This window comes from Oryza glaberrima, chromosome 8 (assembly GCF_000147395.1).
Source record: "Oryza glaberrima chromosome 8, OglaRS2, whole genome shotgun sequence".
Classification (NCBI taxonomy): domain Eukaryota; kingdom Viridiplantae; phylum Streptophyta; class Magnoliopsida; order Poales; family Poaceae; genus Oryza; species Oryza glaberrima.
In genome coordinates, this window is record NC_068333.1 from 24124706 (window position 1) to 24143960 (window position 19255).

At 40.8% G+C, this 19255-nt stretch overlaps 2 protein-coding genes across 3 annotated transcripts; both read right to left on the reverse strand.

The window, feature by feature from the left end:
- Positions 1-55: 55 nt before the first annotated feature.
- Positions 56-6716, reverse strand: LOC127782827 (uncharacterized). 2 transcript variants are annotated; one of them, XM_052310102.1, is made up of 16 exons: positions 6329-6716; positions 6171-6224; positions 5814-6047; positions 4993-5091; positions 4865-4920; positions 4385-4496; positions 3692-3862; positions 3355-3588; positions 2895-3113; positions 2576-2794; positions 2365-2487; positions 1990-2283; positions 1785-1883; positions 1224-1711; positions 1083-1135; positions 56-464 (listed from the first exon to the last, which is right to left on the reverse strand). In XM_052310102.1, the coding sequence occupies exons 1-15, from the start codon at positions 6398-6400 to the stop codon at positions 1102-1104; spliced, it is 2508 nt and encodes an 835-aa protein (XP_052166062.1). In that variant the 5' UTR covers positions 6401-6716; the 3' UTR covers positions 56-464; positions 1083-1101. The 2 variants fall into 2 exon arrangements, with proteins under 2 accessions (XP_052166062.1, XP_052166061.1); XM_052310101.1 differs by having other exon boundaries at positions 2365-2493; positions 6329-6715.
- Positions 6717-12879: 6163 nt separating this feature from the next.
- Positions 12880-13671, reverse strand: LOC127781233 (transcription factor MYC2-like). The gene has a single exon (XM_052308164.1). The coding sequence runs from the start codon at positions 13669-13671 to the stop codon at positions 12880-12882; it is 792 nt and encodes a 263-aa protein (XP_052164124.1).
- Between the last annotated feature and the right edge of the window lie 5584 nt (positions 13672-19255).

The window sequence follows — 19255 nt, forward strand, 5'->3', positions numbered from 1 at the left end:
TTATATGTACGCTTAAAATGAGACGGGGGGAGACCCTGACTGACTTTTCCTCCGATGCAACCCATGTAAGACAATTGTTACTATAAAACGCTGTGCACCCCATGTAAGACAATTGTTACTAAAAACGCTGGTACTGTATAGATGCTGGCTAAAATTCAACAGTTTAAAATGTGGCGTAACACCCTGGAAGGGCACAGATGCTATCATTCGGGTGCCCCACGCCACGGCACGCAGGCATAGACAAGTTACAATGGTTGCAAAACTTCCTCAGTATTTTCTGATCGGGAACTAGTTTCAGTACAACTTGCCAAAACATGGCCCAATACAGGCGCTGAGAAAAGCAATTGGTGCGGAATTAAATTCACAACAATTCATTCTGGTCATCTTCGACTTCAACCCTTTTAAACCTTAAACCAAAACATAGCTTCACATGATTTGCTCACTGCCCTTCAAACCAACTGGACCTGCAATGAGAGAAAAAAAATTGAAGCATGTGATGCTGAGTTCCATATACAAACAACGTGTGTCAGATAATACTCTACATATAGCCTGATAAAAGAAACTAGATGCCGATGTAAAATGTATATAGTACTGTAGTTTGCTAATTACTCTCATTCAACACTATGGTACTATACTTGTCTAATTCTAAACCTTCTACTCCCTCCATTTCAAATTGCTTGTCATTCTAGATTTGTCCTAAGTCAAACATATACTTTGACTATTATTTTTTGGAAATCCATGTAGATTAATAACATGTCAATTACTTATTATGAAAGTATTTCTCATGGTGAATTTAAAAATATAAATCTCATGATGTTAAACTATATGAGTATATTGAAATTGACGGTCAAAGATTAAAATGATTACTTAGGACAAACGTAAAACGACAAGTAATTTGAAATAGAGGGTGTATGAGCTAACATCACCTATATCCAATTGCCTCTAGAAACAGAATAACAGTAGTAAATAAATCTACAAAAGCATAGTAACTTGACTAACTTCTAAACAAAAAATAACTACTCCGTAATTACCAAAATAGCAATAGCAGCTCCTACTTTTTACACCAGAGTATGAAATCGTACCGAACGACAAGCCACTTGCTCATCTTCTGGAAATGTATGCAGGCCCTGTAGACCTGGTACATACAAGGAATTTACAGTAAATCAGCACTAAGAAACAAGAAAGACTGTCTAACTACAATAACACATAAAAATGGTTCATACCTTCCCTGTTGCTTCCCACCATAACCATGCCTGGTATTACCTGCAGGAAGGCCAGATCGTTCCTGTCTGACTCCATTTGCAGAAACAGCATGCATGGATGACTGCCCAGGTCGAACTTCATCTGAAAATCCATTCTCCTGGATGTCTTTTACTTTACTTGCAATTGTTACATCACCAATCCCCTGAACAATGTTATAACCAACACTATCGTTGGGTTTTGGGATATGTCCACCCTTGTCAAACTGATCTCCAAAGCTAGCAGTGGTAGACCCATTTCTAGATGGCATTACATTTGAAGATCTGGAATCAACAACAGGTCCTCTCTTTTGCCTAGTGCTTTGTGCCACGGGAGTGACAGCAACTGAAGGTAACAATGAGTAAGGAGCCGAAGATGCAACAGCGGCAATTTTGGCGGCAGCTGTAGTAGCTGAAATGATCTGCTGTGCTCCTTCCCGAAGGTGAATGAAGTCTCCTTCAATCACAAAGAGCTGCAGAACAAACACAACAATCAATAACAAGAATTACCCACGGTTATTTTACTTAATGATTGTGAAAATAGACCTCTGGATGGCTAGCCACAAAATCATCTAGCTTCCCATAGTGCTTCTTATAGTCATGCCAATGAAGAGGAGCCAACATTTTGCCAAGCCTATTTGGTAGCTGAAAAAAAAATTTGCACATGAGTCAGCAAATGTTCCATTAGACAACAATATATACAGTTCCCACTAGTCAGGAACTCAATCATAAGCATGCATGTATAACTCACAGTTGTGCTAATCTTGATTTGGCCATCAGGTCCAGCAGGAACTGCACGTACAATGCAAGCCAGAAGGGATCTCTCATCTAGAAGGGAAGGCTCCTTTGGTATGCGAGGTAAGAGTGAACCCAAACCACCACCAGCAGAAGTATGCATGTCAGTCTGATTCCCAACGTTAGCAGTGAACTCTGCTGCACCACCTTTCAAGTGGATTTGAGTAGTTGATGCATCAAAATCTGAAGCTTTATGCTGATGCCTAGCTACCTGCTCCTCCGACTGGTTGCCCGATGCAACTTTTTCATCCTGGTGTACATAGAGCTTTGATATAAGATGCTTACACATCAAATAGAAATTTACAAAAGAAACAATGGTAAATATTTTAACCTTGAATTCATTTGTTTGCTCTTGATGTTCAAACTTTCGAATAGGGCTGACAATTGAAGATGAATCCTGGGCCTTTTGTTGCTCATTGTAAACTAAATGTTCAGTTACATTGGATTCCACAACCTGTAACTGTTCTAGAAAGAATTAGATTTTAAACAGTGTTAAATTGTATGAGTACACAAAACGAACAACAAGAAAACAGACTAGTAACCTTTTGTTCATGAGTGGATTCAGAAACCACACTTGGGAAACGTTGTTGTTGCTGTTGTTTCCCATGGGCTGTAGCTGTAAGATGTTCTGCATGGGTTGCCTGATTCTGCTTCAAAGAAAGCTCATCATTATTACCAGCAGCTTGTTGCAATGCCTTCTGATCTGGTGGGGATGTGTGATAGTTTGTTTCATCTGGTGTCTGAGAGGCATTCTGAGCTTCCTAATTGACAAAAAAATTGTTTCCGTGTTAGAAATTATAGGTGGTCAAAATGTCAACAGAAACAGGATACAATAATAAAATGCTACACAGTATTGTGTACCTGTTGATTGGGCCACTGCATGTTTGGTTGAATTGTCGACTGTGACTGGAAACTACCAAACTGGGGAACAGCGGAGTTAGGCGATGCTAAAGATGGAGGAACACCTTGAGGATGCATCATATAAGAATGCATCCCGGCAATCTGCGCAGAAGGAACAAAACCACCTATACCCAACAGTGATGAAGGAACAACAGGTACAGGAGAGGCATTACTGTTTCCCTGAAAGCAACAAATATTGCAGTTCCATTGAGAATATTCTTCTTGAGTGAAATAGAAGTGTCCACATAAACCAATATGATACAGTTTAACTGAATAGAAGTAAGACCAACACAAATCATGGATACTGACCACATACTAAGGAAGTCGACTGACCAATATCAAACTATATTTTGCACCTTCCATGATAAGCACTGAAAAATGTTTCAGGAAGCTACAATAAAAAACAACCATACGTCCATACCTTTGTGGAACCATCTGGAACTCCATTACTTTTCACTGACTGACTACTATCTGTTGTTCCACTACCATTTGCAGCCATGTTGTTCCCTTTGTTCTGACCAAGTGTTGACTCGGCCGAACTCTCCTGTGCAGTTTGTGAACCATCTTTTGGTGCTCCAGTTCGGTCTCTTAATTCATTTAGTTCTAGCTGAAGTTGTTGTATGGTATGCAGAAAACCCCTTTGCATCTCAACATACTGGGGAAAAGCAAGAGGACAGGGTGAAGAGAATGTTAATATAACGCAGTCAAGACATACGCAAACAGTAGAATGAAGGCATCTAATGAACCACACATCGTACCTGTTGTTGGAAACTAATCCAATATTGATTGAATTGCTCAGTACGATCACGTAACTCAGCTTGCATTGTCTGAGACTGTAAAGTATCCATTTCTTGAACTCGTGCCATCCAAGCATGAGCTTCCCTCAATTGTTCATCTTTGTAAATAATGTTATCTTGAGCAGCCCTATGCTGTAAATAAAATGCTCGTCAGGGAGTGGCTGGATGCTAATTTGAGGAAGGCAATCATGCAACAAAATTATTGACCATTGATTTAGAAATTCTCACAAAGAAATAAATGTTAGATTGTTCATGCATGGATACAAAGCACTAGCTCAATGCCTCAATGTTGATAATGCTTTAATATTCTCCCTGAAGGTAAGACTATATTTGCAGCAACAGAAAAACAAGGAGAAGCCATGTCATTGGAAAGGAATTAAAACTATCATAAAGTGTTTAAAACCCTAGTTCAACAATATACATTGCATAACATTAGGAATGAACTGCAGTAAACTCATCCTATGATACTAAGTTACACTTTCTGTAAGAGTCTATCATGTTAATCATTCAAAAGTGAATAACTAGGATACTGTTATAAGCACATTGTCAGTAAAGATGTTTATGTATCTTTTGTAGTATGACTATGCGCATAGAGACATACAGTCATACACAATCTAAAATAGAATGGAAACAAGAGGGTTGAAAAAAGAATACCTGTTCCTCTAATGCAAGCATTTGGCTTTCCTTTTCTCGCAGATGTTCTTGGAGATCATGGATTTGTTTAAGATGCTGTGCCCTTTCAGCTTCAGAATTGTCACGTTCCCTTCTGCAGAAGATAAGAAAATACCAAACACATTTTATTTTTTACAACAAAGATTTTGCTCAAACCAAAAAAAAAAATGTCCTGGTCAGGGATTGCAAATGACTACATGATTTTTTTTATTTGTTATGTTCTTTTGCACAATAAAACTATTTTATCATGCATAAATGAGCATCACATGATTCACAAAAAAAAAAAGAAAAGGAAAGGGAATCAACATCACATGCAGGTTTTTCATTGAGTAAGAAAAGAAGCAATTCAGCAAGTCCATAAACAACTCTAATACTTTGATGAGGTGCAACTCAGCTGCTTTGTTGCTCTAACTAGTAATAAATACGGTCATCCCACATGATACTGAAATGAATCAGTAGTACCTAAAAGTTGCAAGCTCTTTCGTCTGTTCTCTAAGAAGATCTTGATTTGCCCACACCTGCCAAAAGGAAACAAAGATGGTGAGAGATCACAACCTCTAAATCTCACTGGTGCAACACAGAGCACTAACCGTTTGATGGTCAATCTTCAAAGCATCCAGTTCCCTGTCCTTGTCATCCAATTTCATTTCGAGCTCAAGGATGTACTTTTCCCGTTCATGCAGTTGTTCCTGTACAATTCGAAATCAGTATTTTTTTTCCCACTAAAAAGGACAAGGCAATCTGCAGTATGTACATCAATCATGTAATGTACCCCCTCCGTCCCAGATTATAAGGGATTTAGGATGGATGGGATAGGGGCACATCCTAGTACTGCGAATCTGGACAGACTACTAGGATGTGTACCATCTATCCTAAATCCCTTTATATTTTGGGACAGAGGGAGTATAGATCATGACTTGTGTGTGAACCGTAAACTAACATTACTTGAGCTAACAAGCAAGGCACTGCACGCATCAAATCAAACACAATAACAGATATACTCAGTCAACAACAGAACACCACATAACCATCATTAAGGTATTAGCCAAAATTTGGTAAAAAAGAATAAATGCATAAATTTATCACAGCATAAAGAAATATTTGATACTACGTACTTCATTCTGTAAGAAGCAGCAAAGAAGCTACCGAGGTCACCCACTAAGCAACATCCTAGACATCAAAATAAAAAGGAACAATTCCCACTTCACGACAGTAATGTAACCATCTGTAGCAATACTGATCATCATGCTAACAGAAATAATGAATGAGTGAGTAGCACTCATAAGCAGCCAATAACCGCAGTACAGGCCAAATCATGTGCAATTAGTAAGTTACATGTACTCAGTTCCCACCTAATGCATGATACGACTGGCAACACGAAGTGCGTGTAAGTGGAAAGCAAAATCAGAACCTTCAGCTTTGCCGCGGCCGTTACATGCTCCTTGGCAGCAGCCTCGAAGCTGCGCTGCGCCTCGATGATCTGCGGGTGGGCAATGACCTGAGCTCGCAGCTCCATCTCAAGCCGCTGAAGCTCCTCCCGCTGATGCACGACGCTCTGCAGGCGCTGCTGGATGATGTCCTCGCTGAGGCCCCCGCTTCCGTCGATGGTGATCGAGCAGTAATCATCCAGTCTTCCACCCCCGTCCTGCAGCAAAACAAACAAACAAAAAAACAATCCATCGATCGTCTCAGACCGCTCCACAGCTCAATCCACAAACCAAAAACAACACGGGTGGCGATGACGAAGGGAGAAGTGGCGCGCACGCACCTCGTACATGGCTCTGTCCTCGGATTGCCCCATCTTGCCATGCTCCCCGGGATCCTGCGCACCAAGCAACAACAACAACAGCACAGCACAGATGAGTGAGTACACTCACCAGCAGCAGCAGCAACCAAGAGATGGGATGGGAGGGGAGGGGAACCGACGTCGGCGCCATTGGAGCGGAGCGGGGCGTCGGGGACGGCGCGCCACTCCTTGCGCGCCGCCGCGGCGTCCATCCCTGCGCGCGGGGCCCCTTCCCCCCACAAGCGGGATCGGGATCTGGGCGACGGGGGGTGCTAGGGTTTTTGGGGTCCCTCTCTCTCTCTCCCCCGCGCGCGCGCGGTCGGGGTCGAGGCGGGGAGCGACGTCGCGCTCGAGGTCAAGCTGGAGCGCGAGCGCGAGCGTGGCGGTGGCGGTGGCGGTGGTGATGGCTAGGGTTTACGGCGGCCGCGGCGGATGGAGGAGGAAGAGGAGGCAATCGGACAGAGAGGAGAAAAGCGGGGGATTTGGGTCGGGGCCGAGGCGTGTGATTTGGGGGAGGGATTGGATTGGAGTATTGGAGTGTAGGTGTAGGATGAGGAGAGGAGGCAGCCGGGTCTGGTCGGGTCAGGTCAGGTCAGGTCCTGATGAGTTGCAACTGCGACTTTGCAGTCGATGGGATGGAACATGTCTTTTGTGTTCGAATCTCAATTTATTTTTTTAAATGCTTGTTTTCTGAATAATTTTTATAGGGCACAGTGCGTGTTTAACAAAAAAAAAATCAAAATTGCTTTTTAAAAACATATTAATCTGTTTTCAAATTTTAATAGTAAAAAATATTTAATTAATAATGTGTTTTCGAGTAAGCGTTTTTACGTGCACGGAAGAGAAGTTTCCAACCGAATCTCCGGAACACGCCCTAATATTGTATCTAAAAGGAAGGGGAAAGAAGATTATTGAGGAGATCCGTAAAACGAGATGAACCGTTAGCATATGATTACAAACTTAAAATATGGATTAATATGATTTTTAAAGCCACTTTTTTATAGATCTTTTTTTAAAAAAAAATGTATCATTTAACAGTTTGGGAATCACCAGCACAAAAGACCGAGGACAATTTCTTCCCCTACGTGCTTCTCTCGAACACTTCCTAATAGTTCGTTCTTCCTCCCTTCAAGAATACAAGTAAAATTATTCACGAGACTAATGAGAGGTTAAATTAAATAAATGTTGGTTGTGATTGACTAAGATAAAAAAAGGCATGTGGAAAAATTAAAGCAAATTATTATTACAATGCGCTGAGATAGGAAATAGGAATAGAAACTAAGGCATTTTTTTACCGTTTGGTTGGCTTTAGCTCTAAGAGAGGCAGAGGTAGCCAACCAAACGGTTTCACTTTCACCCAGAAAAAGAGCGAAGCAGGCAAATGTAATATAATCTAGAGTGTAGTTCAGGCCACTACATAACTCCACTCTAGACTCTGCTCCTTGAGATATAAGGAGTTGAGCCCTGCCAAATATGCCCTAAATACTATGTAGAGAAGTAGCTGCTCCCTCCGCTCCAAAGTATAAGCATTTATAAGAACAAAGTTAAGGTAAAGATTAGAAGTGGTTGCTACTTTCAATTTTATTCCCATTATCTAATCATCAACTGAAAGTTACCATACACGATACACTATTTTCTAACAGCAACTACCCTATGTTTTCCCTTCTTGTAGTTTGCGTTGAGTTTGCTTTTTGCATGCAAGACAACTCCACTCATTCTCTGTCCTTTTTTCTTACTTCACCTCACCATCCAATCATATGATCTTTGAGGTTGTATTTATAGGTTTGTTATGTTTCCTCTAAATTGTTTAGATCAGGTTAAGATCGAGCATAAGAGATTTTGATGTCCTCATTAAATTAGGTATGTTTGGGTTTAATATGGGAATAAATTAGAATTGGAGATAACTGATGGAATAAGTAGTATCAAAACAGTGTTGGAAGTGCTTACATTTAGTGTAAAATTTAAATGCTATAAGCGCTTATATTTCGGAATGGATGGAGTTTTTCTTTTTTTTTTTCATCTGTCTGACTATTTTTCTTCCATTTCCTTGACCCTCTTATTTTCTCTTATTTTCTCTAGTGAAGATTACAGTAGCTGTACAGTTAATAGTACTAGTAATCATAGGTTTTGGTTGGAGCTAGCTTGTGTTTTGTTTCATGCAAATGTAGAAGTAGGAGTACGTGCATAAGACAGGCATATGTGAGGAAAAAAGATTGGTGATAATAACTGAGTTGGTGCATTAACCAAGGGTGTTTGGTTCTTTGTCTCCTTTTTCTTGAGAAGCATTGCAGCAATGTATAGGTGCTGTTTGGGAAGGAGAGACTAAACTCATAAAAGTATAAGTCCCTATAAGAGAGACTAAAATTTTTATGAGAAGACTAAACTTTAATCCCTACTTCTGAAACACCACCATAGTACGAAGGTCCCGGGCAAGTGGACGTGCGCAGAGAGAAGGAAACGATCCAGATGTGATGTGTTGTTTCGCATGCCATTTCACCACCCCAAACAAACCCAAATCAATCACACCTTCGGTTCATCTTAATTGGGCTTAATGTCCAGAGAGCCCATTATAGATTTAGAGCCCACTAACGAATCAATTTGGTGTGAAAAAGAGTCTAATTTTAATCTCTCAACCGCAAAACTGGGTATAAAGCACGATTCCTCTAGCTGTTAAAACCGATATAAAATAACTACTCCCAGAAAATATTGAAGGTGATATTTATTGACTGTGTAGTCCACTCATCACATGTTTTTTTAGAGGTGGGCCCACATGCCATCCCCTATCGCCCTTCGTTCTCTCGTCTCCTCTCTCCCTCCCCCTTTATGTCCACGATCCACATCAAGAAAACCACCTTCACACCGATCTTAATAGTTTGGGGTTCGAAATATATTTTATTGTGAACGAAGGATATGAATCGGATTAGACCAATAATTGAGGGTGCGTTCCCAACTTAGGCTGCGTTCGTTAGCTCTAGTTCCCAACTTCCCTCCCTTGTTTTCCACATGCACGCTTTTTAAACTGCTAAACGGTGCGTTTTTTTTTTAAAAAAATTATATACAAAAGTTGTTTAAAAAATCATATTAATCTATTTTTGAAAAAAAATTAGTAAATACTTAATTAGCAAATACTTAACTAATCGCTGCTCCGTTTTCCGTGCCTGAGGGAAACAGAGCCTAACCATGTGGTGTCTTAGTATCTTATAGCACACTAACTATATACAGCCCATATAAGCCATAGCTATATCTGGGCTCGTGATCGGCAGTTAGTTGGGCCTGTGCCTCCTCAACGACCATTTCGATGGAGACCGTACGGACATGGGGCACATGCATAAATGCATTGCAAAAGCTTCAAGTTGGCAGAAGTAGGAGAATCCTGTACATTGTACTATAAACCAATCGATCTGCATTGTTGACATTTGTTGAGGCTTTGAACGGGACACGGCCGGGAGCACATAAACAAAGCAATATTTCGGCAATCATTAGTTACTCCCTCCGTTTTCTATTATATGCGCCGTTGATTTTTTAAGATATATTTAACATACATCTTATTAAAAAATATATAATTATTATTTATTTTATTGTGACTTATTTATTATCAAATGCTTTTTAAACATAATATTATATTTTTATATTTGCACGAAAATTTTAAATAAGACGAATAATGAAAAGTTTGTTAAAAAATCAGCGGTGTCATATATTAAAAACGGAGGGAGTATAATACTTGTAAAAAAAACATCTTACTATAGATTTTGTATATGTGTTGTCCCTATAAGTAAATCAAAGAAGCAAAATTCTCCTTTTGGAATATGACGTGCTATCTCTGTGTCACACATGTGCGAATTTGAGTCGTCAACACATCTCCATCGCCAGGCACCGAAAAGGGCCAATTTCATTTTAATGTTCTATTACACCATATATATGCTTCTATCAACGGTCTTTATTGAGTCTTTCCTCTGTCGGAACAAAATTATACAGGACCTCGGTCCTTTGCATATTTGGAAAGAATTTGCTTCTCCACTGCCACGTGTCCGCACCAATCTTAGACCACCTATCTTTTACCTCTAGCTCAAGTGCTTTTTTCTCATTCTCTCCTCTTCTCTGCTTATCATCAACCGAAGCAATGGAGCCCCATCTTCGCGCGTGGAATACGTTCCACGGGCATGGATGGAGAGCTCACCCAACTATTCCCCATGTCTCCTCTCCACTCTCACTACCTCTCTTCCACTTTTTCTTCCCCGTAGAAGACCCAAAGTTTAGCCAGGGTCCGATGCGTAGCTACGGCGGCGGTGACGCCCTCATCCAACCGCAGGGGCATGGGATGGCCGACTTAGCATGCTCCCTTGCCGGGAACATACTCAGTCTCAACTAGACATACTACTCATGTACCACATTGCATCTTGCGTCGTAACAGTGAGGAGGAGGAGGCGAGGGAGCGTGTTTTCACGCTAGATATGAGGCTCAAGCCGAGAAGCAAAAGAAGATGCAGCGTGGAGCGTGTTTTTGCGCTGGAGATGGAGGGCTCCAACCAAGAAGAACAGAGGAAGGGGATGTGGGGACTGGGGAGAGTGGCGAGGAGAGAGAATGGGAAATTTGGCATTATGGCTAGAGGTAGAAGATATGTACTATAAGATCAGTACTTGAAAGGTTATATTTTTTTTTAACATAGGGAATACACATAAATTAAAGATGTTATTGCCAGCCAAACCTACTACTTATGCGGCCGAACACGCATCTTTCCTAAAAGCAATTCAGTAAAAAAATTAACTTATGTTAGAATATGACTTACCCTAAAAAATCTTAGGATATGTCACATACTATATATACTATATACTAGTACTTTCTTGAACCGCACCGAGAAAATACACCAATCGACACACGACGGTCGGCCCTCATGGAACTCCTCATCACATGCACTTGGGCATGAGATGAGGGGAAGGGAGGTGCTGATCCAACCCGCGTTGCCGCCGCAATCACGGGAACAAACTAATTTTTTTAAAGGATTTTTTTTTAATTTTTGAAAGGAGGAAGAATCTAAATTTAATTTGCATTACTAGATAAACTCACCATGAGTGACAAATCGAAAACGACACTGGACACAGGACAGTACGTAGGATGTACACCTTTCAAATTAAAAACAAATTAAGGGACACTGTTGATTGAAAAGTTTTTGTTGCTTATCCTAGCAAATGATCCACATATACTCCGTATTAATTTGCCAGATCTGGACCGAAGGCGAAATTGAAAAGGCAAATTGATGGGATTGATGGCTACGTTATTCCTAGAAATTAAGTGGTTCAAAGCACCATTGATCCCGAAAAGGAATAGTGGTGTAGTATGAAAATGGGCTGTCACAGTCAGTGTAGTAAAAGTCGGCCGACTATATATATACGGCCGTATATACGTACGGTCGTACGGATACGTCGGCTAAACCGTTCCGTATAGTTGGAAAATGCTCAAATATGGCCATTTTGTTCGCTTAATCACCCAATTTTTCATAATCACCGGATTGGACTTACTGTATGTTATAATTAAGTTTCATTGGAACCTGTTTTAAATTGTTAGCAATCCACAAGACCTAGTACAACCCTTCTGGTATATAAGCTAGTAAGAAAATTACTGTCTGTTTCAGTATAATCACATGGTGAGATACGAACACATTATCTCATTTTGACAATATAATATGTTAAGAATCTCTAGAACTACAAGAAATTATCTAATATATTGGTATTAGTGTGAACATGAGTAATCGCTTGATGGTACCCATTCCGTTTGAACACCGTATTCCGTTCTTTACAACACTGGTTACAGTGCATGAACACATCAATATATTATACTCCCTCCGTTCTATATTATACCTAATCTCACCAGTACTTGTGAAGAAAGAGCAAAATTAGATCGAACTAGACCCTAGCGAAGTTTAATATACAGGGGGCAAATATACGTTTAACACCAAATCAAATTACTTCGTGTACACATCTTGTGCCAAAAAAGACATATATAACCCTAGTTAGCTGCATTGCGTTTGTTTATGCAACATGCATATATAGTAAATTTGAATGGTTCAAAATGTTGTAACTAGTACTCCTACAATTAATCCAAATTAAACTACCACGTACGTACTATAGCTAAATGGCAGCGAACTGAATCAAAATTTGCAGGTCCTGAATCCTGATCAATATATATGCCAATATATAAAGCTTCAAACTATTTGATCGAATATATATATATAGTTGGACAGTACAAGTGTACAACTTGGTTGACAATAATCTTCAAGAGGAAAAACAAAACAAGCAAAAAAAAAAAACTAGCCAATTGAGTCGATGCATTGATCACCGATCCATGCATTGAGATTGAGAGTGAGAAATATACTAATATATCACAACTGCTCTACTAACTTGCATGGATGCGTTGATCATATGCATCATCTTCCATTACAGACACGTACGAAGATCGATGTGTATATATACTCACTTCTTTTCAGGTAATCTATAATTAAATAAATTTTTATAATATATTTATCTTAAGTTAAGAATATTACTATTTTTTTTATAAAATTAGTTAAACTTATAGTAGTTTAATTTTGACCCAAGTCAAAACGTATTATAACCTAAAAAGGAGGGAGTAATAGATTAGCTAGCTAGTTCGATCTAGCCATGTATCACTGCCATTGATCAGCTCGAGCTAGCAAGAGCTAGGTCGTGTCGGCGAGCTGCAGCGTGTGCAGCAGCGCGGCGCGGAGGCGGGCTTCGTCCTGGAGTGCGGCGGGCACGTCGTCCACCATCACGTCCTGCACCGTCGCGCCGCCCACGCGCGCCACCGACGCGTGCTGCACCGCCAGGTTCAGCGCCCGCACCGCGCACATCATGCGCGCCGGGGCGTGCCGCGCCGCCGCCGCCGCCGTCGTCAGGCGCAGTATGGCGGCGTCACGCCCGACCATCCGCACCACGAGATCATCCCGGCCGATGGCGCCGGCGCCCAGCCCCGCGGCCCAGGCGGCGGCGGCGGCAGCGGAGGGAGCCAGCGGCGCCCTCCGCGCCTCGGCCTCGAGCCGCTCGACGCGGCGGCGCAGCTCGGCGATGTAGTCAACGGCGTCGGCGAGGAGGGACGCCTTGTCCATCCGCGACACGGTGGGCACGGCGGCGCGGAGTTCGCAGAACCGGCGGTTGAGCTTCTCCCTCCGCTGCCGCTCGGCCTCCACGTGGCCGATCGGGGGCGCGCCGCCGCCGCCGGAGCGTGGCCCTGGCTTCCGCCCCCGCCGCTTCGTCGTCGTCGTCGTGGCGGGCGGGTTCCTGGGCACGTCGTCGTTGCTCGCCGATTGCGAGGCCGCTGCCGCCGCCAAGGCGGAGGCGGCGGCATCCTTGTCGAGCTCGTCGTGTCCGAGTCCCAGCAGCCATTGGTTGGGGACCTCGCAGAACTCGAAGTCAAGCGTCGGGAAGCAGGCCGTGGCGGAGAAGGAGGAAGGGGAGAGTACAAGCTCGTCCATGGGGGGGTGGCTAGCTCGTAGGTAGACGTGGCGCTATGCTCCACCACCACCACCACTAGGCCACGTCAACTGTTGTATAGTGCTAAAAGTGGAATACCTTTGCTGCAGCCAGGTAGCAGTATATAGCAGCAGTGTGAGAGTATGAGCCATGGAGGGATCAATAGCAGCAAAGCTAGGGACCTCACCTACATGTTTGGCTACAGTAAGCTTCGCGTGTAGTACTACATTTGGCTGTTAGAATTGACCCCTTGACAACAAATTATATTTTTTTTCTAAAAACGGAAAATAAACTGATTCTGGGGGTGTACATCTGATTCATAGCCACAATTTACCACACCCATACTTTTTCAATAGTACTCTCTCCATAAAAAAAAAAAAAGACAAACCCTGAATTTCCGTGTCCAACTTTAATTGTCCGTCTTATATGAATTTTTTTTATAATTCGTATTTTCATTGTTGTTAGATGATAAAACATGATTAATATTTTATGCGTGACTTGTCTTTTTAATTTTTTCATAATTTTTTCAAATAAGACGGACAGTCAAACGTTAGGCATGGAAATCAGGATTTGTCTTTTTTTGGACGGAGGAAGTATGTGCCACACATTATAGGCTTTTTTATTAACTTTGCAACACTTTATGACTAACAATTTGTCCACTACACCTTTATATCTGTCATAATTTATCTAACTTTAGTTGTGGTAAAGTGTAGCTAGCAACCAAACACACTATACATACACGCACAATCAGTACCAACCATATGAATAAAGACGCACACTTTATCTATATAATCAAATTTGAAAAACCGAGCTGATATATTTTTATAGATTAATGAAACTATCAGAAGCATCACATTGTTAACCCCGTAAAAGCAACCTCGTTGTTCGTTTATCCATATGATTATTTGAATCGCTTATTAGCTAATAAAAAAATTATTTGTGAGTAGAACTTTTATATACGTGTTCTTAATAATTCAAAAGCAAATATTGTAAAATAAACTACGATAAAAATAATCCAAAAATCATATTCAAAATTTAGTTTTAAAATTCTTATAAGCATAAGCATAAGCCAAACAATCAGGCTTCACTTGTGTAGACTTAGAACAGGGTGGTGGGGGGGGGGGGGGGGGGGCAAATTGTACCACAATTAATCTAATATTGTGGGTTACATTCAGTTCACCCTGATAACAAATTATATTACTACCTCAATTCTTTAATACATGATGTAATTGAAATTCTAATTCGTTTGACTATTCATTATTTGTTCTAAAAATATTTGTGCAAATAGACAAATATACTAGGGACACAAGTTCTTTTGATGATAAGTCTAGTGGCACTCTTTTCATTGGTAAATGGTAATTGAACAAACATTATTGGTTAAATTTTGATAAAAAAATGTCAACTACTCCCTCCTTCAAAAAATATGAGGCATAACCACCCATAACACAAAGACTAAGAAAACATTTAATCACTTTATTGGTTAGATCAGCTTGATGCATGCAAACAATGTGATTGGAGGTTTGATGATATAAGATTTAAAACAAATCAATTTTATAGGACCAAGAGATGCTGGTTAATGTGTACATGCATGCACGCCTTATATCATAAGACATGATAGAAAAGTGGTTGTGCCTTATATTTTATAATGGAGGGAGTATTACATCACATATTTAAAAGAAAAGTTGTAGATCCTCTTCTACGCTACCAAGGTGCTAGCGGCACTGTGATGGGTGGTCATCCAGCGTGCAGTGCGAAGGGAGATCGGTGAAGTGGGGCATGCCGCAACCAGAGCTGAACATAAGCAACTATGAGAGTCTCCTCTATAACTACCACATCCAAATTTATCTATTTTATTTATTCATGAATTAAGATGCAACCCACACAATGTATCGCCTCTAGTACACAAATACCAATATATCTAATACTTTCACACCCATCTTGAAATTTATGTGAAGGTTGCCTTTTGATTTAGAGGTAGCTCATCATCTCTCTTTTCACTTCTCTCCTCCACCTCATCACTCAATCCTATGTTGCACTCTTAGAGATAATATATGGAATATTATAGTACTTGCCCTCATAAATGTGAAGATGGAGACTCACGGTGTCTGAGAGGCTGTCAAGTTTAATGGAGGAAATCACCAAGAACTAAGATTACATGGTGCTCGACACCCACCTACTGTTCTTAAAAAGTATCGTGACAATAATATAAGCTTGCTAAATTTATAAATCTATTTTTAATATGATTTAAATCGTACTTAAAGTTTTAAGTTTTTATCAAAATCCTGCACTAAACGTAAAATATTTATGACCGGAAGTGACTATATAATACCCAGATGCTTGCAATACACACAAGATAATGTCGCGCAATACATCACACATGAAAGTTATATCATTAAGGGACTCCTTCTCGGCCACAGGCACGCGCACACACTCTCAGTCTCTCGTTCGATCGCTCTCTTATACACTAGACACCGTTGACTTTTCAACAAACGTTTGACCATTCGTTTTATTCAAATTTTTTGTGCAAATATGAAAATATTTGTGTCATGCTTAAAGAACATTTGATGACGAATCAAGTCACAATAAAATAAATGATAATTACATAAATTTTTTGAATAAGACGAATAATCAAACGTTAGATAAAAAGTCAACGGCGTCATACATTAAAATATGATAAAATATGAAGGTAGTACTATTTCTAGTTCGATCTGAATCTCTCGACTATGGACCCCTTAAGCAGCGAGTTGCGATGTTGGTAAGAGTTTTTATCAGGGCGTTTTCTGAAAAGTCTACAAACGACTCAAAAGGTTAAGTATAGCAAATGGGGAAAGGATAAGGGCCATAAGGCCCAACACTTGGGTGGCTGAAGTTAACACACGATTTGCCAAAATTGGTCCCAAATTAAGATGGTGACCAAGGGATCGTGACATGTATATGCCAAACAAGTTCCAAAGCTTTTAATTTGCAATCTTGTGGAGTTGATGCTGCCACACACTTCTTTTTTTCTTCATCACATTTGCATGCATTGCTGGATCGAATGCTGGGCCTCAATACAATGTGGCTATGATTTTTGTGACCCAAGTACTATGCCTTGATTATGTTCACTGACAATTAATACTACATTATTGGGTTGTCGTACTCCCAATGTCGTATATCAATAACCTATTCTCCTCTTGTTATACTATCTCTCTTCGTACAAAAATATAAAAGCACTTCTAATTTTTTTATGATTATTGATGAAAGAAAAAAAAGTTATAATTCACCTTATTAATGAGAGATGGTTGAAAATGAGAAATCCGGTTGAGAGCAAGATTGGACGGAAATTAAATGAGGAGCGGTTCACGGGGAAAATAGTACTTTAGAAATATATAGCTATATATTTTAGGATAAAATTTAAATGCTACAAATAGCTAATAACAAATTGAACAAGTTTTTTAAATACAAATTGGGAAAATAATTAACACAACTGGAGAGAGTGTGTACCGTCGATTCTGTTCTGAAAACTCTAGTCCCTTCAATTAATATTTTGATTACCTTATGGATATGCCAACGGTGAGCTGATGCTGTGTATTGCACAAATTCTTGTTTTGTCCTCTAAGTATCCTTAATTGATGACAATAATGGTTACTGTTATACTACACTTTATAACAAATTAGCACATTAATTTGGTAGACAAACTTTTTTCAAGCACTTTCCACCCATGTGCTCGAATAGATGTGACATGTAGAGTATACAGGGAAAGAGCGATGTGACATATATAATGCCATATCAGGCTGAGTGCGTGTATAGTTATTTGGGTGTAAAGTTTTTAAAGTATACGGACGCACATTTAAAGTATTAAACATAGACTAATAATAAAACAAATTACAGATTCTACTTATAAACTGCGAGACGAATTTATTAAGTTTAGTTAAGCCATCATTAGCAAATGTTTGTTGTAGCATCATATTGTCAAATCATGGTGTAATTAGGCTCAGAAGATTCATCTCGTAATTTACATGCAAACTGTGTAATTGTTTTTTTCCACAATTAATGCCCTATGCATGTGTCCAAACATTTGATGTAACGTTTTTTGTCAAAATTTCTTGGATCTAAACAAGGCCTTATGTAGATAACAGAACAGGCATGTTTTGATAAGATCAATGGACAATGATGTTCATTTAGCTCTGAACGACTGAAGTATTCTCTTTAGGTTGATTTGCTGTAATAATCAAGATTTTAAGCACGGTTTCTAGGCTCTAGGTAGACAAAACTCCTACATATGTAATTAACTAACCATTGTACACAATCATCGGCAGTGAGAGTATGTATATGCTGATCGATCAATGTATTCTTAACTAGTGCATCAGGGAATGAGAGTAATATATACATGTTGACTGATCAAAATATTATTGGATTTGCTAGTTTTTAGGTGAATTCTCAGCCACTGCCCCGTCTTCAAGCTCTAGCCGGTTGGGGATGGAGAAGTAGAGGAGGAAGATTAGAAGATTCACCGGTGGCGGCAACAACGGATTTCTGACGGTGAAGACAGTGGCGATGGCACGATGGTAGTGGCGAGGTTAGATTAAAGTTTTGGGATCAGAGAAGGGGCTAGGCAAGAGGAGAAGATCGGATTTTTCCCTTGCTTAGAGGATATCTTAGGTGGCGGCTAGAGGACGTCGGCAATGGACATGGGGGCGAGGGAGGCCACAGGGTTAGGCAGTGCGAGCCGTTAGAGATGGAAAAGAGGGTGACTCAGGAAGTGGTGCCACCGCCGGCTTACGAATAAAGAAAATGGGAGGGAGGCGGGGAATGGGAGGAGATCGGTCTGGCAGGCCTCACCAACGCTATTGATGCCTCTCTGCTAGTGAAGCTGGGCAGGGAGGAGACGTGAAAAGCTGGCCCATCTCTAACCGAGCGAATTCGTGCGCAAGGAAAATCGGTGACGGATGATTTTTTTGCGCGAGGACAATAGAAAATCGGAGACGAACAGGTTTTTTAATCTCGGACGGAAATTTTTGATGGACGAATTTTTTTTTACGGAAGCCTTACATATTTTTTAATTAGGGGTGTGTGTGTGTATATATATATAGATAGAGAGAGAGAGAGAGAGATATGTATTTTTCATCTCCAGAAAAACATCAGCTGGTTCCTTGAAAAGTTTAAATCTGACTTACGCATGCCCACAAGGAATTCTTCATGACCTAGCTAGCTCACTTTGCCTTCCCAGAGGCACTCGCCCTGCACGGAGGTGCTACCGCCGCCGCCGCTGCTGCCGGTGAGAATCTTGGCCGGAGACGAAGAAGACGATGGCAGAGGATGAGGCGCCGGAGGTGGCAGGAGTAGGTCCCGGAGACGGGGCGGCGGTCGCAGGCCCATGGCGGCGGCGCGCTCCCACCGTCGGAGGCGCGTCATGCCGATGCACGGGCCGTACGTCATGTCCATGTCGAACTGCTGCAGCTGCTCCTCCACCTCGTCGCCATGATCATGATCACCGCAATCTGAAACGAGTAGCATATTAAAATAAAATTATTGTTAATCAACTTTGAATCGCGTTGAGGGAAGATTAGAAAGAACAAGTTCATCAATTTACCTTGGGATTCGGAG